Source organism: Pelophylax lessonae (genome assembly GCF_965119305.1).
Source record: "Pelophylax lessonae genome assembly, chromosome: 3".
In the NCBI taxonomy this organism is placed as follows: Eukaryota; Metazoa; Chordata; class Amphibia; order Anura; family Ranidae; genus Pelophylax; species Pelophylax lessonae.
This window is the reverse complement of record NC_138770.1, coordinates 266,376,629-266,397,013: the sequence shown is the minus strand read 5'-3', so window position 1 is coordinate 266,397,013 and position 20,385 is coordinate 266,376,629. Positions and strand designations below refer to the sequence as shown.

Here is a 20,385-nt window from a genome sequence, read left to right as displayed (position 1 = left end):
GGCTACACAAATGAACTAATTTACAAAATTTATAATCAAGTGTACAAATAAAAATGAAAATATACCACAATTAATCATTGGCGATAAAACAGATGTCGATCTATCGATGTTGAGGCCTTCTGGCTGGAGGGAATTAAGCAAAAAGATCAGTTTTGTCTCATTCTGTGATAGCTTAATCCTCTTATTATCCCCCCCTCCAGTGTCCCCTAATCATGTCAATCCCATAGAACATCTTGACAGAAGGGTCCTTCCGGTGTACCTCACGGAAGTGTTTTGATAGGCTATGTTTCATGAAGCCCTTTTTTATGTTGTTGATATATTTCCTAATTCTAACATGGGGAGACACCGGGCACTTTGCATGGCTTTGAGAATCCCTCGCCTGTTATAACATAACCAGATTCTGTCCTCGGTGCAGTACTTGTAATACTGATACATGAAGGGAGAAATATTGAATTAATGGATGGACTATCTTTTTTCACAAAAGGACTTATGACTGATAGCACTGGTCACTTTATATGCTTAAGACACTTATACATTCTATTATGAGTTTGTATGTACAAACCCAATTCCAAAAAAGTTGAGACACTGTACAAATTGTGAGTAAAAAAGGTATGGACTAATTTACAAATCTCATAAACTTATATTTTATTCACAATATAATATAGATAACATATCAAATGCTGAAAGTGAGACATTTTGAAATGTCATGCCAAATATTGGCTCATTTTGGATTTAATGAGAGCTACACATTCCAAAAAAGTTGGGACAGGTAGCAATAAGAGGCCGGAAAAGTTAAATGTACATATAAGGAACAGCTGGAGGACCAATTTGCAACTTATTAGGTCAATTGGCAACATGATTGGGTATAAAAAGTGCCTCTCAGTGTGGCAGTGTCTCTCAGAAGTCAAGATGGGCAGAGGATCACCAATTCCCCCAATGCTGTGGTGAAAAATAGTGAAGCAATATCAGAAAGGAGTTTCTCAAGAGAATAATTGCAAAGAGTTTGAAGTTATCATCATCTACAGTGCATAATATCATCCAAAGATTCAGAGAATCTGGAACAATCTCTGTGCGTAAGGGTCAAGGCCGGAAAACCATACTGCCCGTGATCTTTGGGCCCTTAGACGGCACTGCATCACATACAGGAATGCTACTGTAATGGAAATCACAACATGGGCTCAGGAATACTTCCAGATAACATTGTCGGTGAACACTATCCACCGTGCCATTCGCCATTGCCGACTAACACTCTAAAGGCCAAAAAAAAAACCCATATCTAAACATGATCCAGAAGCACAGGCGTTTTCCTCTGGGCCAAGACTCATTTAAAATGGACGGTGGCAAAGTGGAAAACTGTTCTGTGGTCAGACGAATCAAAATTTGAAGTTCTTTTTGAAAAACTGGAACGCCATGTCATCCGGACTAAAAAGGGCAACAACAATCCAAGTTGTTATCAGCGCTGAGTTCAGAAGCCTGCATCTCTGATGGTATGGGGTTGCATGAGTGCGTGTGGCATGGGCAACTTACACATCTGGAAAGGCACCATCAATTCTGAAAGGTATATCCAAGTTCTAGAACAACATATGCTCCCATCCAGATGTCGTCTCTTTCAGGGAAGACCTTGCATTTTCCAATATGACAATGCCAGACCACATACTGCATCAATTACAACATCATGGCTGCGTAGAAGCAGGATCTGGGTACTGAAATGGTCAGCCTGCAGTCCAGATCTTTCACCTATAGAAAACATGTGGCGCATCATAAAGAGGAAGATGCGACAAAGAAGACCTAAGACAGTTGAGCAACTTGAAGACTGTATTAGACAAGAATGGGACAACATTCCTATTTCTAAACTTGAGCAACGTGTCTCCAGACGTTTGCAGACTGTTATAAAAAGGAGAGGGGATGAGTGGTAAACATGCCCTTGTCCCAACTTTTTTGAGATGTATTGATGCCATGAAACTTAAAATAAACTTATTTTTCTTACATTTTCTCAGTTTAAACATTTGATATGTCATCTACGTTGTATTCTGAATAACATTTTGAAATTTAAAACTTCCACATCATTGCATTCTGTTTTTATTCACAATTTGTACAGTGTCCCAACTTTTTTGGAATCAGGTTTGTATTGTAACATTGATCATTTTCACTGGGCACTTTTTTTTGCACAAAATTCAACATATATTAATTTATGCATAATTTCTATAGTTTTATCAGTTTGTTTTATTATGTTTTTGCCTTATTAGGCATGGTATTTGGGCACGGCATGATGACAAATTTAGTCTAACATTATGAAATGTGAATAGAGCAGCGCCAAACTCACTCCCCTTTTTTTGAAATTCACCTAATAGATACTACCAGGGTAGCCAGTTAAAGTGGGGGCAGCTGCTATATATACAGCCATAGTGCGGAAGCACACAAATTAAACAACTGACCACGGTAGCCTATGTAACTTCTCAGGGTGGTTCCAAGAGTCTTCCTCTTCTGAGGATTGCATGTCCAATATTCCTGTGGGCAGAGAAGAATGTCAAATTTCTAACAGCTACTCACCTTCCAGAATCAGAGAATGTGTTAGCAGATCACCTAAGTCACAAGTTTATAGATCATTATGAGTGTAGTCTCAATCTCAGTTACCTGCGCAAGGTGTTTCGAGATGTGGGGAACCCTGTCCTAGACCTGATGGCTTCAGGAGTGAATTTCTATCTTCCTCTTTACTTTTTCCGGTCCTGGAACCCACAGGTCTTAGCCGTGGAATGCTCTGATCAGACCATGGAACTTTCACTTAGTATATGTGTTTTCACCAGTGCCCCTACTACTCAAAGTACTCCTGAAGATCCAAAGGGAAAGAGTGTCAGCAATAGCGATTCACCCTTTTTGGCCCAGGAGGCCCTGGTTCACGTTAGCTTGGAGAATAAACCTGGAATAGCCTATCCTGTTGCCTGTTTCTCAAGACCTTCTGCTCCAGAATTTAGTTTGTCACCTGAACCCCAGCAAATTGAAGCTAGCGGCATGGAGATTGAAAGGCGGGTCACTGAAACCTCTAGATTTGTCAGAGAATAGCGGGTACACTTTTACAAGCCAGGAAGAAGGCAAACAACTTTTCTTACCAACAAGTATGTAAGGCATTTTTGCGAATAGTGGCGGAGAAAAAATTGAATCCTTTGGATCCATCAGTATTGAATGTCCTAGATCTCCTTCAAAGCAGACTAGAAAGCGGCTTAGCGTATAATTCTTTAGGAGTCCAGGTATCCGCTCTGTCGGCAATGTCAAATCATAGATTGGCCTTTAATCCTTTGGTCATCTGTTTCCTAAAAGCAGCAATTAAAATCTGACCATTGGTTAAATCATACTTTCACAAGTAGGATTTGTCGCTGGTGTTGAGAGCCTTACTAGTTCCACCATTTGATCCAGTTACATCATGTTCCCTATTCCACTTGACCTTGACAACTATTTTCTTAAAGGCTATCGCCAGAAGAGTGTCAGAGCTTTGTGCCTTTTCAGTCAAAGAACCATACTGCTTAATTCTGAGGGACAGAATAGCTCTGCGCTTGGTTTCCAGTTTCCTGCCGAAAGTATCTACCTCCTTCCATATCAATTGGGAATCTATCCTTCCAGCCTTCCCAGAAGAGGGTGTGGAATACGAGTGGAAGAAGTTGGATCTGGTTAAAGAAAAACTAAAGGCAACACTTTTTTTTTTTTTCCAGTTTTGGATAGAGTGGAGATACATTAGAACACCTGTCAATTTTTATTGCTGCCTCTACCCCCATTAAGGAGATTCAACCTTTCGTATTGTGCTGTTTTCTATTATCATTAAAAGTAAAAGTAAAAAAATAAATAAAATTTGGGTTGTCCCCAGAAAAGAAATAGAGGGGAAATGTTCCAAATGGAGACGCTAGTTCTGGTGACCTGGGAGTCCCCAAGGAATTCCCTTAATTTACAGAGATTTCCTGTTTGGCTGTGAGACAGGAAGTGAAGGGAAATCTGTGCAATGAGACAAAGATTCAAAATGAAAAAATAAAATTTTGCCTATAGTTCTACTTTAAATCTCTTCTTCAACTTATCTGGAGCAGACAAGCAAGTTCCAGAAGCAGGGAAATGTATTTGTTTTGCCTAAGACTCCAAAGAAAGGTTGTGCCATTCCACCTAGAATTATTGGATTGTTAAAATAATTCAGATTGCTTACAAGTCACATGGGCTTCCTCCTCCGGCGGACCTAAAGGTGCACTCGACTAGCAGTATGGCGGCCTCATGGGCAGCATATGTGAAAGTCTCAGTGGAGGTAATTTGCAGAGCAGCAAGCTGGAGAACAACCAAAACATTTATTCGTCACTACAATGTGGATGGGACTCTTCCGCCTTCGTAAGCATTTAGGTCTACGGTCATTGCGGCGGCTGTCGGTCATTAAAAATTTTAGATTGCAGTAATTGTGGTGTCGTTTCTTTTTCTTTTACCCTCCTCTTTTTAGTGGCATTGCTCATTACATGCTGACATGAGGAGGTCCAGGAATATGAAAAATGAAAAAAATTGTAGCCCATACTTACAGTACTTTTTCCTTTCCTGGATTCTCCTCATGTCAGCCAAGTATTTCCCACCCAAGCTTGCCGTCGCAAGGTCTCACATTTAGAATGCTGACTTGGGGGGGAGACAGACATCCTATATAGGCTAATCAAGAGGTTGTCCTGAAGGGGTCAAAGGGGGGCATTGCGGACCTGTTGTAGGCTGACATGAGGAGGATCCAGGAAAGAAAAATTATGGTAAGTATGGGCAACAATTTTCCGTAGAGTTGGATAATAGTTTGATAATAGTTTTATAGTTTGTTGTACCTCTTTAGGGGCTTTGTATTCATTTTTTTCTTTTAATTATTTAGTTTTCATATAGAATGGGGAAGGTGTATCTGTATTTTCTCCTTTTAAAGGAAAGTAGAGTCCTGTGTTTTCAACTTTCCAATACCCTAAAAACACCCACCTTTTCTCTTCAAATCTTCCTCTCATCTCAATTTCACAAATGTGAACCATTTATAAATGGCTTGAAGAGCAGAATTAAATCACTTATTCGTTTACAAAAAATAGGAGCAGCAGACATCAGTTGTGAAAAACCAAACCAAAACTTTTATCCTTAAGCAGGCCATAGATAATACAGTACACCCACAGTACACCCATTATACAGATAATACACCCATTCATGGGTGGAAGAAAGGAAAATTGCTTGATTCCTTCTTCTACACAGTCAGTGTTGTTGAGGGAATCCCTCGTTCAACGCTACTGTGTTCTGCCTTCAGGTAGCTTTGCATGCTGGCAGAACACAATGCTTAGGCCTCATGCACAATGGGCGTTTCAAAACGTCAGTAGAAAGCTGTAGCTGTGCAAGGAAAAACATAGATAAATGCTGAATAGCTGCGTTTTTCAGCGTTTGTAAGCTTTTATCAGAGTTAGAGCGCTTTTACAGCTGAAAAATGCCTCTCAAAACCCACTAGTTTTGGATTTTTTTTTTCCAGCCAGAAAAAGCCCCTGCCAAAAACTGCTAATAACAGCCTATGTGTACATAGACACATAGGGTAATATGCTGAGGAGTTTACAGGCTGTAGAAAAAAACCTTTTAAGCCAAAAACAGCTACTGTAAAAATATCCAGTGTGCATGAGGCCTAAGTGTTGCCGGCTGTAGCCAGTGGCACTAATCATTCAGGAAAAAACTGACAGGCTGGTTGTACAAAAATAATTGATAGAGGGTGCCCAAACATGGATAAAAATTGTCTGGTCCCTGCTGAACAGGCTGATTTTCGATCCATATATTACCAGGTTAAGAATGATGGTCTTGGTGGTATCTTATCTGATCTAAATACAGACATAATAATGTAATCAGCTTAGCTGTCTTTATGAACCTCATTGGTTCAATAAAAAAGTAAACAGAAATACACTCCAGCAGGTTTGCGGAGAAACTTAAGGCCCGTACACACAATCAGAAAATCATGTGGAAAATACCGCTTTTAAAGCGATCGTACGATAATCTGATTGTTAGTACAGAGCTTTCCAGAGCTGATCACGACAGGTCATCCGATTATTATCTGATCGGACAGTACAAAAACTATTCTTTTACCGAACCAGATTGTAACAATTTTGTTTAATCAGTACAGTTGTCGTTCAGAAATACAATGCAAAAACGCTACAACAAATTACATCACTTAAGAATGATTATTCTGTCTTATGAGAATCTCCGTTATTTTAGTAAACTCTGCATTTTTGATATGGGATTAGCATGCAAAAAGAATACAGATGATCATTTGTCCGATAATCTCATCTGTGTACCGAGCGTTAATCGTTTGAAACTATTTCATTTCTCACAGTGTTTCTACAAATTTCTGCAAAAAAAAGCCAAGAAGCTTGACCTTTCTTCCTGGCTGCAGGTTTTTGGCTAATAGTTTATTCACATTTGCGTGTGGCACATGTCATAAACCGTACATGTATGAACATAAATTGTGTGTAATTTTATGTTTCAGCAGGAAATAATAAACCCGAAGGTTCTCCGGTGATGCCACATGATGGACCCAATATGAAAGCTGAAGATAATATGACAAGGCCAAGTAGACCAGCTGTAAGTTTAGTAAATCATGCCTGCTCTGCTCTGCTGTGTGTTGTCATAATCCTTTTCAACCACTTAGCGTCCCAGCCACTGTCTATAATCATGTGTTATTGATAGATTAACTTTTAGACTTTTTTTTTTTTTTTTGTTTAGCTTATTCAGCTGTAAAGGTTGTATCATTGTGAGCAACAATATTTATTTGTTTTATATATGATAGATATATACAGAACATGACTGGAGACATAGGATATAACAGCAACTCTTCCTAGATGTTTAAAAGGAACTTGTGAAAATTAGAAAATAGGCAGTGACACCAAGTCCGCAATAGCAGCTTCTATGTTTCTATCTATATAGTTCACATTAAGGGAACTATTAATACAACAATAGTATGTAAACCCCTAAATGAAAGGATTACCCATAGAATCTTAAAATGGTCATCTGTTGTAGATTAATCAGATGGTATCAGAGGTTGTCACTTGCTCAGTTGGCAGAAATGGACCTCTCATATTAAATCAAATCTGACTGCAATACTACTTTTCTTATACTTAGGGTAGCTGATATAAGTCCATAGTGAAGAAGGATATGGGTGTTCTGATCATAAGCTTAATAATAGCAGGCAATGCCAAGCTGTGGTATTCAAAGCAAGCAAAATGCCTTCTTGTATTAAGAGAGGCATGGGCTGCAGAGAGAGAGATGTTATTTTGCCCCTGTACAAATCATGAATACGACCTCATCTGAAGTATACAGTTCAGTTTTGGGCACCAGTTCTCAAAAAGGATATCGGGAAACTGGAGAAAGTGCAGAGAAACTGATAAGAGGCATGATGCAGCTCAGCTATGAGGATGGATTTGAGGAACTAAATGTATTCTCTCTTGAGAAGAAGAAATTAAGAGGGGGATATGATCAACATGTTCAAATACATAAGGAAGTATATATATAGTGAACTTGGTGTTGAGTTATTCACTTTAAGGTCATCACAGAGGACAAGGGGGTACTCTTTACGTCTAGAGGAAAAGAGATTTCTTCTCCAAATATGGAAAGGTTTCTTTACAGTAAGAACTGTGAAAATGGGGAATAGACCCCCTCCAGAGGTAATTCTGGCCAGCTCAGTAGATTGCTTTAAAAAAGGCCTGGATTCTTTCCTAGGTGTACATAATATAACTGGGTACTAACAATTATAGGTAAAGTTGATCAAGGGAATATCCGATGGCCTCTCAGTGGATCAGGAAGGAATTTTTTCTCCTGGTTTAGCAAATTGGATAATGCTTTGCTGGGGTTTTTCTCCTCCTTCTGGATCAACTGTGGGTATAGGATTGTGTACATGGGATTGTATGGTTGTGTTTTCTTTTTTTTTTTATCGGTTGAGGTGAAAGGACTTGGGTCTACTTTAAACCCGATTCACTATGTAACTGAGTAGAGCTTCCTCATGAGCAAACCCAGGATGAAGGGGTATTAGTAAGACAAGGTAAGAGAATATTAACAGATACATTTATTAAGTAAGTAAGCTTAAGAGTGGTGATAGTTTTCACAGTTTTAGAGGATGGTAAGGGCCTCTTGCTGAGGTTACAAGGTACACAGGCAGCTCAGAAGAACAGTTCACCAACAGAGCTCAAACTGTATGTAATTCTGGATTTCTATAGTAACAAAGTAATGCAAACTTGGATTTGTGTTGTTGCACATTGATGTTTTGATCTTTAGGAATTTACCATTTAATCTAAGCCTTTTCATTTATACAATAAAATAAATAACCTACATCTACAATATCTTGACCATGAGTCTTAAAGCCCCAATCTAGTCTGCTTGAGGTAATTGCTTGTTAAGTCTAGTGAGATGGTGGAATAGGCTGTAATACTTCCTTTTTTTTTCTTGCTCGGGCAGGCTTTCACCATGGTGTGTGACTGGTCTCCCAAAGCAGGCTCTCTTTGCTTTTTCTCCTGGGAGATCTACAATCAAATGCCAGGCTGGGCGACGGGCTGGATAATCTAGATCCAGTGGTCCCCCCTGTCTGGCCAGCGAGCTTGTGCAGACACCTGGGTGTCTCCCCTCCATCCCTCCTCTGTAAAGTCCTTGGGGTGGTATGTGTCCTGCCCTAGCAATATGGAGTGCTGTACCTTGAGTCTGGTGGGGGTCCCAGTGCAGAGGGCGCAGTGGAGACCTCTTGATGTATGTCCTGCCATGTGCAGGTTGAAGTACAGTACCTTGGGGGTTCCTATTGGAGAGGATGGAGTGGTTCAGAGGGCGCAGGGTGGATCCAGATAGCCTGTACCGAGCGTTTGGCGTGGCCGGCAGCCATTTTTGGGAAGTCCGTGACATCACGGCAGCCATCTTCCCTTGGTTTGGCTTGGTCTCCAGCTGGTGGCCATGTTTGTATAGTTTGTGATGTCACAGCGGCCAATTTTCCTTAGTCTGGTGTGACGCTGGAGACAGCCAGAGCAACATTGTGATGCCAGGGCTCCTCCTCTTCCTCTTCCTTCTCTTCCCGGGATATATGAACTGGATAGCACTGATGGCAGTTGCTGGGTCTGAATTGCGGCGCTCTTCTGGCTGGTACTCCTAGCTCGACATGTGGCTCCACCTGTACATCTCTTTTGCCGCCATGGGATTTAAACTTAGTGCTCTCAGTTCTCTAGAAACCTCCATTTGAGAATATTCGTGAGATTCCCTTGCCTATGTTGTCCCAGAAGGTGGCACTTTTGGTGGCTATTACCTCGACCTGCAAGGTATTGGTGTTAGCGGCATTATCCTGTTGTAATCCCTTTTTAGTTGTCTATAGAGATAAAGTGTTGTGTTGCCTTCCTTGTGTTTTGTCCCAAGCTGGCTCATCCCAAGGAATTTGCTTTGCATCCCTTGGATGTGGTTTGGCGATTCGAGTGTATCTGGCAGTCACAGAGTCCTTTCAGAGGTCAGACTCCCTTTTTGCGGTTGCACAAGGACCAAGGAAAGGGCTGGCCGCTTCTTTAGGCTACCATCTCCTAGATGTATTAGACAGATGGTGACTCTGGCCTATATCTATTAACCACTTTAAGACCGCAAGATTTTCCTGCTTAATGACAAGGCCCTATTTTGCGATTCGGCACTGCGTTACTTTAACGGATAATTGCGTGGTCGTGCAACACTATACCCAAATAAAATTGACGTCCTTTTTTCCCACAAATAGTGCTTTCTTTTGGTGGTATTTGATCACCTGTGTAATTTTTATTTTTTTGCGCTATAAACAAAGAAATAGCGACAATTTTGAAAAAAAAAAAAAAAAACAATTTTTCACATTCTGCTATATAACATTCCCCCCAAAAAAATGTAAAAAATCTAAATTTTTTAACATTTTTGGCCAATTTGTTTTCCGCTACATATTTTTGGTAAAAAGAAATCACAATTTTTTGATTGGTTTGTGCAACAGTTATTGCGTCTATTAACTACTGGAAAGATTTATGTCATTTTTATTGTTTTGTTTTTTTTACTAGTAATGGCAGCGATCTGCGATTTTTTGCGGGACTGCGACACTGCGGCGGACAGATCGGACCCCTAACTGACATTTTTGACACTTTTGGGAGTACCAGTGACATTACTACAGTAATCAGTGCTAAAAATATGCACTGTTACTGTAATAATGCCATTGGCAGAGAAGGGGTTAATACTATTGGTGATCAAGGGGTTAAATGTAAGCCTAGGGGAGTGATTCTAACTGGGGGGGGGGTGGGCTAGGCTTGTGAGATGATCACAGAGACATGCGATCCTATATAGCAGGATCACATGACCTCTGTGACCATTGCAGGGAGAAGGACGGATGGCTGTGTTTACATCAGCCGTCCGTGCTTCTCTGTCAGCAGGGGGGGAGATCGCCGGTGTCAGGCAGCAATCAGAGCCGCCTGACAAACGCAATGGCTCCCCGGCTGACAAATGGGGGCGGGAGCGCGGCGCCCGCGGCACGCGCTCACCCCCTAGCCTCCTGAGAGCGAATGATGTAGAGATACGTTGCTTTGCCCAGGAGCGGCTGCCTGCCGCAGTAAATCTGCGGCGGGCGGTCGTCCAGTGGTTAAAGGTCAGGTTCCTCCTTTCTCTGTCACGGCGCAATCTACTCGGGCGCTGAGTACATCCTGAGCCTTCCGTCATCAAGCGTCAGTTTCTCAAGTTTGCATGGTGGCCACTTAGTCGTCGCTGCATAATTTTACGAAATTCTACAAAGTAGATATTTTGGCATTTCTGGGTGCTTCTTTTGGCCGCAAGGTTTTGCAGGCTGCTGTTTAAGAGGAGTGTTTTTCTTTACATTTTTATTTCAGATAGGGGTTCCTGTGACCTGGTTAGGGCTCTTGTTTTTAGCCTTGGGTTATTTTTCCCACCCCTCATTTTGCTTTTGGCACTTATTTTGGAGGTCCCTTTAGTCATGATTTATGGAGCGCTGTGTTTGTCGATGAACGAAAGAAAAAATTTGATTTTTGTACTCACCATAAAATCCATTTCTCTTCGTTTATTGAGGGATACAGCACCCACCCCTCTAAGGAGTTTTTGATACTTCTATTACTGCTTGCTACTAAATTGAATACCTATAGCAGAGAAGGGGTTATATACCAGCTGAGGACGGCCCATGGGCATGGCCAAGTTTATTGTTGTTCCTAGTACTACTCCTACAGATGGTGACCACGTGATTAATCAGTAAAATGGTTTTCTAACCCAGGGTATTTGAACCAACATTTGTCAATAAATTTAAAAATATATGGCATTTGTGTTCCAAGTCAGTAATACAGTACAGTACAGTACAGTACATTACAGAAGCCTGTAATAAGAATACATTTATTATATACTAGTACAAAGTGTAGTAAACTATGACCACCAAATTTCACCTTTTTTATTGTCGGAAAAGTAAAGTTCTCCTCCATGACTTGGGACTGTTTATTAAAAAATGTTTATGCTTTTTAATACTAAATATAAATTTTGGCCTCATAATAGGTTACAGTACATGACTCATGTATGGTTTTTGGGCATAGTTTATGAACTTAAAGTGGGCATCTACCTATAATGTAAGTTTTGGCTGTCATTAGTACAGATTAAGGAGACAAAACGATACATGAACCTTTAGCATATAATTGCTAATTAGAAGCAGAGGAGCAATTTGTAACACATGACAATGCCCAGCCACTCTCTACTTCTAGTCTCAAAGAAGCCTATCAGGAGTTTAATAGATAGACCCTACCCACGATTAGGTCTGGTTACTGATTTACGATAGTGTCATCAGTGGTGAGATCCAGAAACAAAATGAACGTTTTCTACAGGAACAATGTGCAGTGGAAAAAGTAGGTCTAGCAAAAGAGCAGCTGCAGAATGCCAACTGTATGTGCTACTTCATTTGCACCTGACATTTGTTATACTGTTTGTAAAATAAGATTGTCTTAGTCTATATCCACTTCTTGATTACCGGTTAAGGTATTTTGTTTATCGAAATGTTTAATAATATAATTTGATGGAATTCTAGTGTGCATAGTAAAGACTTGTGTTTTTACAGCACAGGTCACCAATAAGATAGTAATAATCGAATGTGGTATTGTAACTGAAATTTTTAGAAATCTGAAATGGACATCCTGGACATACTTTCAGTCAACCTCAGAATTCTCCTACCTGAACAATTTAACCACATAAGGATAGAAGTACTTTATCCTACAATCTGGCTTCCAAAACCTATAATACATTTTCCTAATTATCTAGATGTTGACCTGTAACCCCTGCTCTCCTAAGGGTCGTCCCCCTCCATTATACATTTGAACTCCTGAAGGAGCTACGTACATATAGTCAGCCACTGGGGAGGGACCTATCCCTCTCTCTACTTGACTTACCCACACCTGTTCATCTCATAAGAGCCACTAACCTTAGCCTCTTTCTCCATAAACGAGCACTGTGGATACCCCAACAAAACTTTGTTGTCTAGCTCACAAGTTGCACTCTAGTTTAAGTTCACCTACTCTACTATATGAAATGGGACTAGATCCATGTCCTTAAGGCTAATGCATTGTCAGTTGACTCTCTCCTGTAATTTCACTTTGTCTCACTAATTTTCATCGTACAATTAATGTTCAAGATCTCTGTATGTTACTCTTTTACCTAAATAAAAATCTTTTTGAAAAAAAAAATGTAAAAGAAATCAGCTTAAAGTAATTAATCACATCAATATGTGTTATTACTTTAAACGCATTGTTTCTGGTTTTATTTTGTAATCGTATATGTTCATGAAGGCAGCCACCTTTAATCATTTTACATGCAGGCTTTTTTCCTGCTTTGCAATGCTGCACAATAGTTTGCTAGGAGTATGCCAAATTATTAGAAAAACAATGTGCCCTTTATGGGGGTAATATTTCAGCAGTAATTGCACTAGACTGCTGAGAGCTTCATCTAGGAACAAATCTACACATTTGTTAAATAAAATGACAAAGGTATGGAAACATGAGATTGTAAAATGTGAGTCATACCACAAACTAGTGCTTACTATAAATGGACTGCGCTTCTCTTTTAGGGTAATCTGAGTTCTGCGAACCTGCATTATTGAGTATTTTGGTGGCCTAGCCCACCAAAATAGGGAGATAACCTTTAGATTATAATGGTACCTTTAGTAGCAGAGGTACTAAAACATGTTTCATTTTTGGTTAGGTTAAAAAAACCATAGAAAACTCATTTTTATTCCTTTAGTTAAATATGTAAATAAACATTTTTTTCATTCTAACATTTGCATTTTTAACTGTTCTAAGTTTCATTACTCTTCAAACTACTGCTTTAAATAGGTCTTGCAGATGACCCTGTACTAATATTTGTGCTTGTGTTACATTAATATCCAATATCTCTTTCGAAACTCTAGCATGATGTTTTTTTTTGTTATTAGAATGAAATCCTATAGTCAACCTTTCATTGGGATAGCACAGTATTCTACTGCATGAAGTGTGCCTGGGTGAAGTGTATTAGGCTTACAGGTCATTCAGGGCTATTTGGATGTCATAGAATGATTTAAAATGAGTTAGAAACCAATATAATAAATCTCAGGGTTTATATTTACATAAATGTCTTCTGTAGTGAGTGACAAAGTTTAGAGTAGCATTATCTGGTAATAATACAGCATCTACGTTCTGTGTCAGTAATGTTGCAAAATTATTGCGCACTATGTCCTACGTACTCTGTGCAAGCATGTGGCTGTGTATTGCCCATATACCGAGCTTGGTAAGCACCAAACTAACACTTGTATTTCTTACCTGCTTCCTTCCCTGTGGCTTACCCTTGACCTGCTCTGCTTTCTCCGATGCTGATTGTCATTCCCTTGCTCAGAGCTATAAGAAAGCAATAGATGAGGTTAGTGATATTTTAAAGTTTACAATGTAACATTCACCCTAGACTTTATATTCAGTCGTTACCAAAAAGTCCTGCTCTCTCATTTCAAACTCACAATCCTCCATCTAAACCAGGTACTGGTAACCAATTCATGGTTTGTTCAGTGCTAAGTTTTTTTCATTCCAGTGTTTTGTCATGTGTCTGATAATGCCCTGCGATGAGAAATGAATGGACTGTGGCTTCTGTGGCTGGAAGTTTAACTTGCTAAGTACACGTGTTTCCTCATCCCTTTCATTCAATTTAAAAATGTAAAAGGATGAAGGTGATGAAAGCAGCTACAGCAAAAGCTGCATGTCAACTCTTCCCTCCTCTGTATGTATCCATATACTTCAATAGTTTTCTATAGTGCTGGCTGCTGCTCTGTTATTTTATATAGGTGTACTGCTGTTTGTTTGAGTTGCAGGGGAATTGTCTATGTTTGTCTGTTTTTTATTGTATTGCTTTTGAAGATTTCTGCTAAACTGAAATCCAGGCATTGCTGTGTGTAAGTCTGTTGAGTTTGTGTAAAGATTAATTATAATTTGAATCCCTTGCAACCTGAACAAAATAATGGGGTGGGCAACTACATGGCAGATGAGGTTTAATGTTGAAAAATGTAAAGTAATGCACTTGGGGGCCAGAAACCAGAAAGCAAGCTACTCACTAGGGGGGGAACCTCTGGGTGAGTCTAGGATGGAAAAAGACTTGGGGGTACTGGTAGACAACAGGCTTGGCAGTGGCATGCAATGCCAAGCCGCTGCAAGCAAAGCCAACAGAATACTGGGATGTATAAAAAAGATTCACTCCAGAAATAAAGAGATTATTCTCCCGCTCTACAAGACTCTGGTCCGGCCACATCTGGAGTATGCTGTCCAGTTCTGGGCACCGGTCCTCAGGAAGGATGTGCTGGAATTGGAAAAGAGTCCAGAGAAGGGCAACAAAAATAATTCGGGGAATGGAGGACATCAGCTATGAGGAAAGACTACAAGCACTGAACCTATTCTCTCTGGAGAAGAGACGATTGAGGGGGGATATGATATCAATGTACAAATACTGTACTGGCGACCCTGGCATAAGGAACAAACTATTCAGAGAAAGGAGATACAATAAGACACGTGGCCACTCACTAAAACTAGAGGAAAGGCGGTTTAACCTTAAAATGCGTAAGTGGTTCTTCACTGTAAGAGCGGTAAGGATGTGGAATTCTCTTCCACAAGCAGTCGTATTAGCAGGGAGCATTGATAGTTTCAAAAACCTTAGGGCACCTTAGAGACCACAACATACAGGGGTATACATTGTACGGTTAAAAGCAAACACACACACACATCATAGGTTGAACTGGATGGACTGATGTCTTTTTTCAACCTCACTAACTATGTACCTATGTAACTAGGGAGAACAATAGTTATGGGAATGTTCAACAGAAGGTAAAGATAGAGAGCTTCTATAATCAAATCTCATAATCGAATCCAAAAAAATGTATTCATTTTCTTGGCATTGCTGGTATACAAAGCAAAATTATGTTAAACAAAAAGTAGATTGACAAAAAAGAGTTTGCTCAGGAAAACATAAAAATAGTGTGGAAGCTGACAGCCTCATATTCATACAGGTCTACTCTGTGTACTCATGAATGGACAACTTGTGGCCCAAAGGAAAAAAAAAATCACCAACAAGCAATTATGTATTAGACTTGCTTTTATAATCATAACTTTTAATTCCATTAAATATTTTCCAAATGTGATAACTGAGCCAGTGCAATCCTGTAAAAGTGATTGTTTCATGCAGTATGTAAATAGCATCATCCATGGAAGCTCCAAATCTAATTCAGTTTGCAATATCAACATGTCATCCTTCCTCTTCATGTAACTTGTAATGCAGTCACAGAGCCCAGGATAATGGTCTTCTGTGCTTTCGCTCAACAATTATTTTACTCCTAACCTGAGCAAAATATTTTACAGGGATGAAAATCCAGTAGACCATGTAGGGTTGACAGCCTGGCAGCAGGTTACAAAAGCTCTATGTCTACCATACATGTTAAATTATTTATAGAGTGGCCTAGTTTCTTTGCTAAACTCCTAATTCATGCCTGGTAGTACTATCTTTTCCAGCAAGAACTATATAGATTACATTTTATTAGAAGCCGAGAATACCCATAGATACAAGATTGCTTATTATCAGATGATCAGCCATGATGTAATCTTATGTAACACATAGTAAGCTGACACTATAACACCTGACATGCAGACTTTCCTCACTGCCTGCTACACGCAGTGTCTACTGTTCCTTATTCAGGTCATCCTTGTCAGAAAAGATAAATAATCATCTGAAATATTACAAACTTGGTTTCCCAATGTGATTGCACATTTTGTTTTTAAATGGAACACTATTACCGTTTCATGGCAGATCACATTGTAATCTTCTCGGAATCTATCACAAAATAACAGAATGCAATATGCTGAACATTTTCAGCCTGGCTAATCAAGTTCCAAATTGCAATCTTGAACTTACTACGCTGTACCATCTGCAGGTATACCTCTTGCAGTGCACAGTTTTGTTGAACTATGGCCACCAGAACATTTTGAAAAACAATATTGAACTTTTAACTTGGCATGTGAATGTTATCATGAATCTTATACGCATCTGCCAGAGTCAGCCCTAAATGGTATTCATGATGTTCATGTGTATCAACTGCTATTAGATTATTGCATGCCTGGGAGGCATGTCTATTTTCGTTGTGCTGAAAACAAGATGGTATGATTCGCCCATTGATTCAATGTCCTAGTTGTTTATACCACCTTTTATTGATCCGTGGATGTACATTTGTATCATACAGAAAAAATGTTTATTTCCTGTACTTGTTTCGGGTTAGTCAGAAACTCGGGACGGAATATTAATCCCAAGTTTCCTGATGTCCCCACTTGATACTTCTCTACAGGCTGTTATCACGCAGGCATTGCCCGCGGATGATGGAAAGATCATGCCGCGGAGGGTGAAAACTAAAAATAAGACGGTAAGAAAATCTTTCTTGCCTTTTATCAGACTTTGTCTCATACTCATAGCATAGGTCTTTGAGATATGTAGGATTTGCTTTACCCAACACTGAACAGTGAAGTTGAACCTAATATTCTATACATATAGAAAGATCCACTGCTATATGCTTAACAAAAAAGAGAAACCGTGATTTATGATCTGCTGCAAAAATATTGTGAAATGATAATATGCCTATTTGGATAGATGCATAGTCCCCCATTACCCTTCACCCAAAATAAACAAATAGTTCTAGTCAATTTTGGATAAAGTTAGAAGAAGATATCATCCGGTTTCTATAAAATGCTTGCAACTGGTATGTTTACCAGCAGAATCGTTACATCCATTTTAGGGTGGACAGTACAGTTGGTTTGGCTATTGTTTTACTACTTTTGACAGTGTCATTGTGCTTAATGGCAATAGTGTAAAATAGTAATATCACTGTAATAGCAGTAATATTTTGAACAATATCTTCTTCTGTTCATGATGAGACTCACCATATGTGCAGGTTTTCATAATCTAGAATATTTTACAGTAGTGTTCACATTACTCAGATTTATATTAGAATTTCTAACATTCCATGTGATATCATTTGTTGTATAGTGAAAAAGTAGTGGAAGACATTTTTTTTAGTTCAGTTACTGTTGGTTTTTAATTATTTTTCATTTATTGTTGCCTGTTTATGAATGTATAGTTTAACCATATACAGTATATTGTAGAGTAGGTAGAAATGGTCAAATAGAAGATTACAATCATACAGCAATAACCTATACTTCAATATGAGGAACTTCAAACCCCTGTATTTAATGCAAATTAGATAAATGTTTTAGTCTGTAAGTGTTTAGTTTAACTAAGGTTAGTCCACCTAAAACTGATGTTTTCGTTTTCCTCGCTATGTCTTGAAGCCTCAGTAAAGATGTCCCCTTGTCACAGTTCCCTACTTTGACATGAAATCTTTCTCTTCCTGTTGCTTCAGAAGGAGCTAAACTCCTCCTGCTCCATTTTCAATACATTAAAAGAAACATGCAATGCAGCATTAGTAAGACCTCTAATCATGGCCATGGCAGATGTCAGATCTCACAAATAAAGTCCCAGAGAGCGCCAGAAACCTGGCAGATTCAGCCTACTAACATCTATGAAATTAAGTTTCAGTTCTGGGTACTGACCCTTGCATTTTAGAAATATATAATGTTGTAATAATAATGATAGGGGAGGGAGTTGTTGGTACGACACTGGAACTATACACTTTCATTGAAAACACTGGACTTCAGACTGCTACCCCACTAATTAAACCAAACTTTATATGACACGTCAAAAAAGGTAGCCTAAACTCTAAAGCCTTAATAATGTGCATTAAAAAGACTGAAGCACATAAAAATAGTTTTCCAATGAGTAATTACAGTAACATACTGGTGCCAAATTTGCCAAATAATGGATATAATATAGTATTATAGGCTGAATACCATTCAAAATCACATATGTAAACTTCAAAAGTGTAATCTTCAAGCTGACTAGAGGCCTATAAATAGTCCTGTGTCAGTGCACATAACTCCAAGAAGGTACTATGCAAGGGCTATATATGCATAACGTAGAGTTCCAAGGTGGGCTGTAATATGCAATGGTATATTTCCGAGGAGCCAAGTGAGATGAATATCCACCAGAAACAGATGTGGTATCTCGTATATGATGTGTAGTATATAATGCAGAGGAGTGCAGGCATAGGTGAGCAGTTTGTCTAAAAAAAACAAAATACAACCCTTAGTGTTAGCTGTTCACAGGTAATGTCCCACGGTTAAAGAGACCAATAGGCTCCAGGGTGAGTTGACTTGAGTTTCATGTCATTAAACTAGCAACTACACTTCAAATAGTGCATACAAGCAATCCAAACAAAGGTAGTTAAAATGAGGATGAATCACATTTTCTCCACTTGGGTAAAAATATATAATGTTCAGTCCAAATGCAAAGTATTCAGCCCTTAGCAACATAAGAGAGTCCTTGTGCACATGCAGGAAATATAGGATATACTTATCCATCCAGGAGGATAATGTTGGCCCAAAAACAAATTATAATTTTTTATAAATTATTTGACATGTCATATACAGGTTGGTTTAATTAGAGGGGTAGCAGTCAAAGTCTGGTGTTTTTATTGATGGTGTATATTTATTGCAGGTACTTGTATAGCACCATAAATTTACATATGTTTGAAGCCTAGTACACAGGCCGAATGTCGGGAGGCAATGGCCGGTTCAATAGAAACCGTCCTGCATTTGGCCCCTGTGTAATGCAGCCGGTCGGTCAGAAGCTGCTCGTTCGGCTTGGATCTTGTCAAAGGCTCATGTCTGAAAAGGGTCTGCCGACCAGCTCCCAGTTGGCACTCTCAGTCGATGGCTGAGAGCGCTGACCAGAGTGTTCTGGCGGGAGGCCATTGCCCTGCCAAAACATAATAGCACAGCAGGGGAGATCGCTGTACTAACATCAGATTGTTAGTACAACGGCTTCGACCTAAGTTGTTAGTTTTAAGGAAAAAAAGTAGTAGTGTGTATGAGGCTTTATACATTGACATCAGTCTCTGCCCTCAAGCAGCCAAATTAGACAGGAGCCAATTAACATACCAGCATGTAACTAATTTTAAAACCCCTGTGCAATGGTATATTCCAACACAGGGCAGGTGCGCTCTCTCAATGCATGCACATTGACTAGTAATTTATATATATATATATATATATATATATATATATATATATAATGGAAGCGCCCTACTCCCCTTTTAAATATTCATAGAATGGATTTGCCCATTAAGCAGTGAATAATCCTGTGAAATACTGCTGATTAAATTACAAATGCACAAATAAATGGAGATAGATATATGTGCCAGTGCTTAAATTAGGTGCAGTCCATGAATTCATAAAGAAAATACGTGTAATAAGGAGTCCGTGGTGGTAAAAGATGTGTGAAAATAAATAATGTATGAAATTATTAATAGATACAGTTAAAAATGTATTAAAATTCTTCTATTAAAGGATGCCAGAGCATAAGGTGGTTATCCTAGTGAATTGCTAATCCACTTCAGTCCACTCCAAATAAGTTGTGCCCTTGCCCCAATGGGTTCAAACTCACCAAATGTAGTTGACCTCTTTTACCTTATGTCAAAAAAGATCAAAGAATGTTTTTCACAGCTCCGCTGTGCGTGTCTAGGGTGTCCTTCACTTTGTCCTGTCTCCTCTCACACAGACCAGATATGAGCTCACATACATACAAGGGTCAAAACAGAGAGGGGTATCACATTCCAAAACGTCTTTATTAAATCTTGTTTAAAATACTAAGTAAAACCACTTTTAGGTGCCTCCCCAGCACCCAGGAAATATGTGCCAGTAATTCTAAAAGCCACTGATGATGTTTGACTGATAGACGAAACCCGTACGAGTAGGGGAAAAGTAGTCC

General features: G+C 39.2%; 1 protein-coding gene across 11 annotated transcripts in view; it reads left to right on the top strand.

The window, feature by feature from the left end:
- TNIK (TRAF2 and NCK interacting kinase) overlaps positions 1–20,385 on the top strand; it is a 478,118-nt gene that overhangs the window by 397,360 nt on the left and 60,373 nt on the right. For 5 of the 11 annotated variants that reach the window (XM_082249649.1, XM_082249645.1, XM_082249648.1 and 2 more), the window contains 3 exons: positions 6,494–6,588; positions 13,876–13,899; positions 16,853–16,927. In XM_082249649.1, coding sequence (XP_082105775.1) covers positions 6,494–6,588; positions 13,876–13,899; positions 16,853–16,927 — 194 coding nt within the window. The remainder of the gene's footprint in view (positions 1–6,493; positions 6,589–13,875; positions 13,900–16,852; positions 16,928–20,385) is intronic. The other 6 variants (XM_082249642.1, XM_082249650.1, XM_082249644.1 and 3 more) reach the window with 2 other exon arrangements.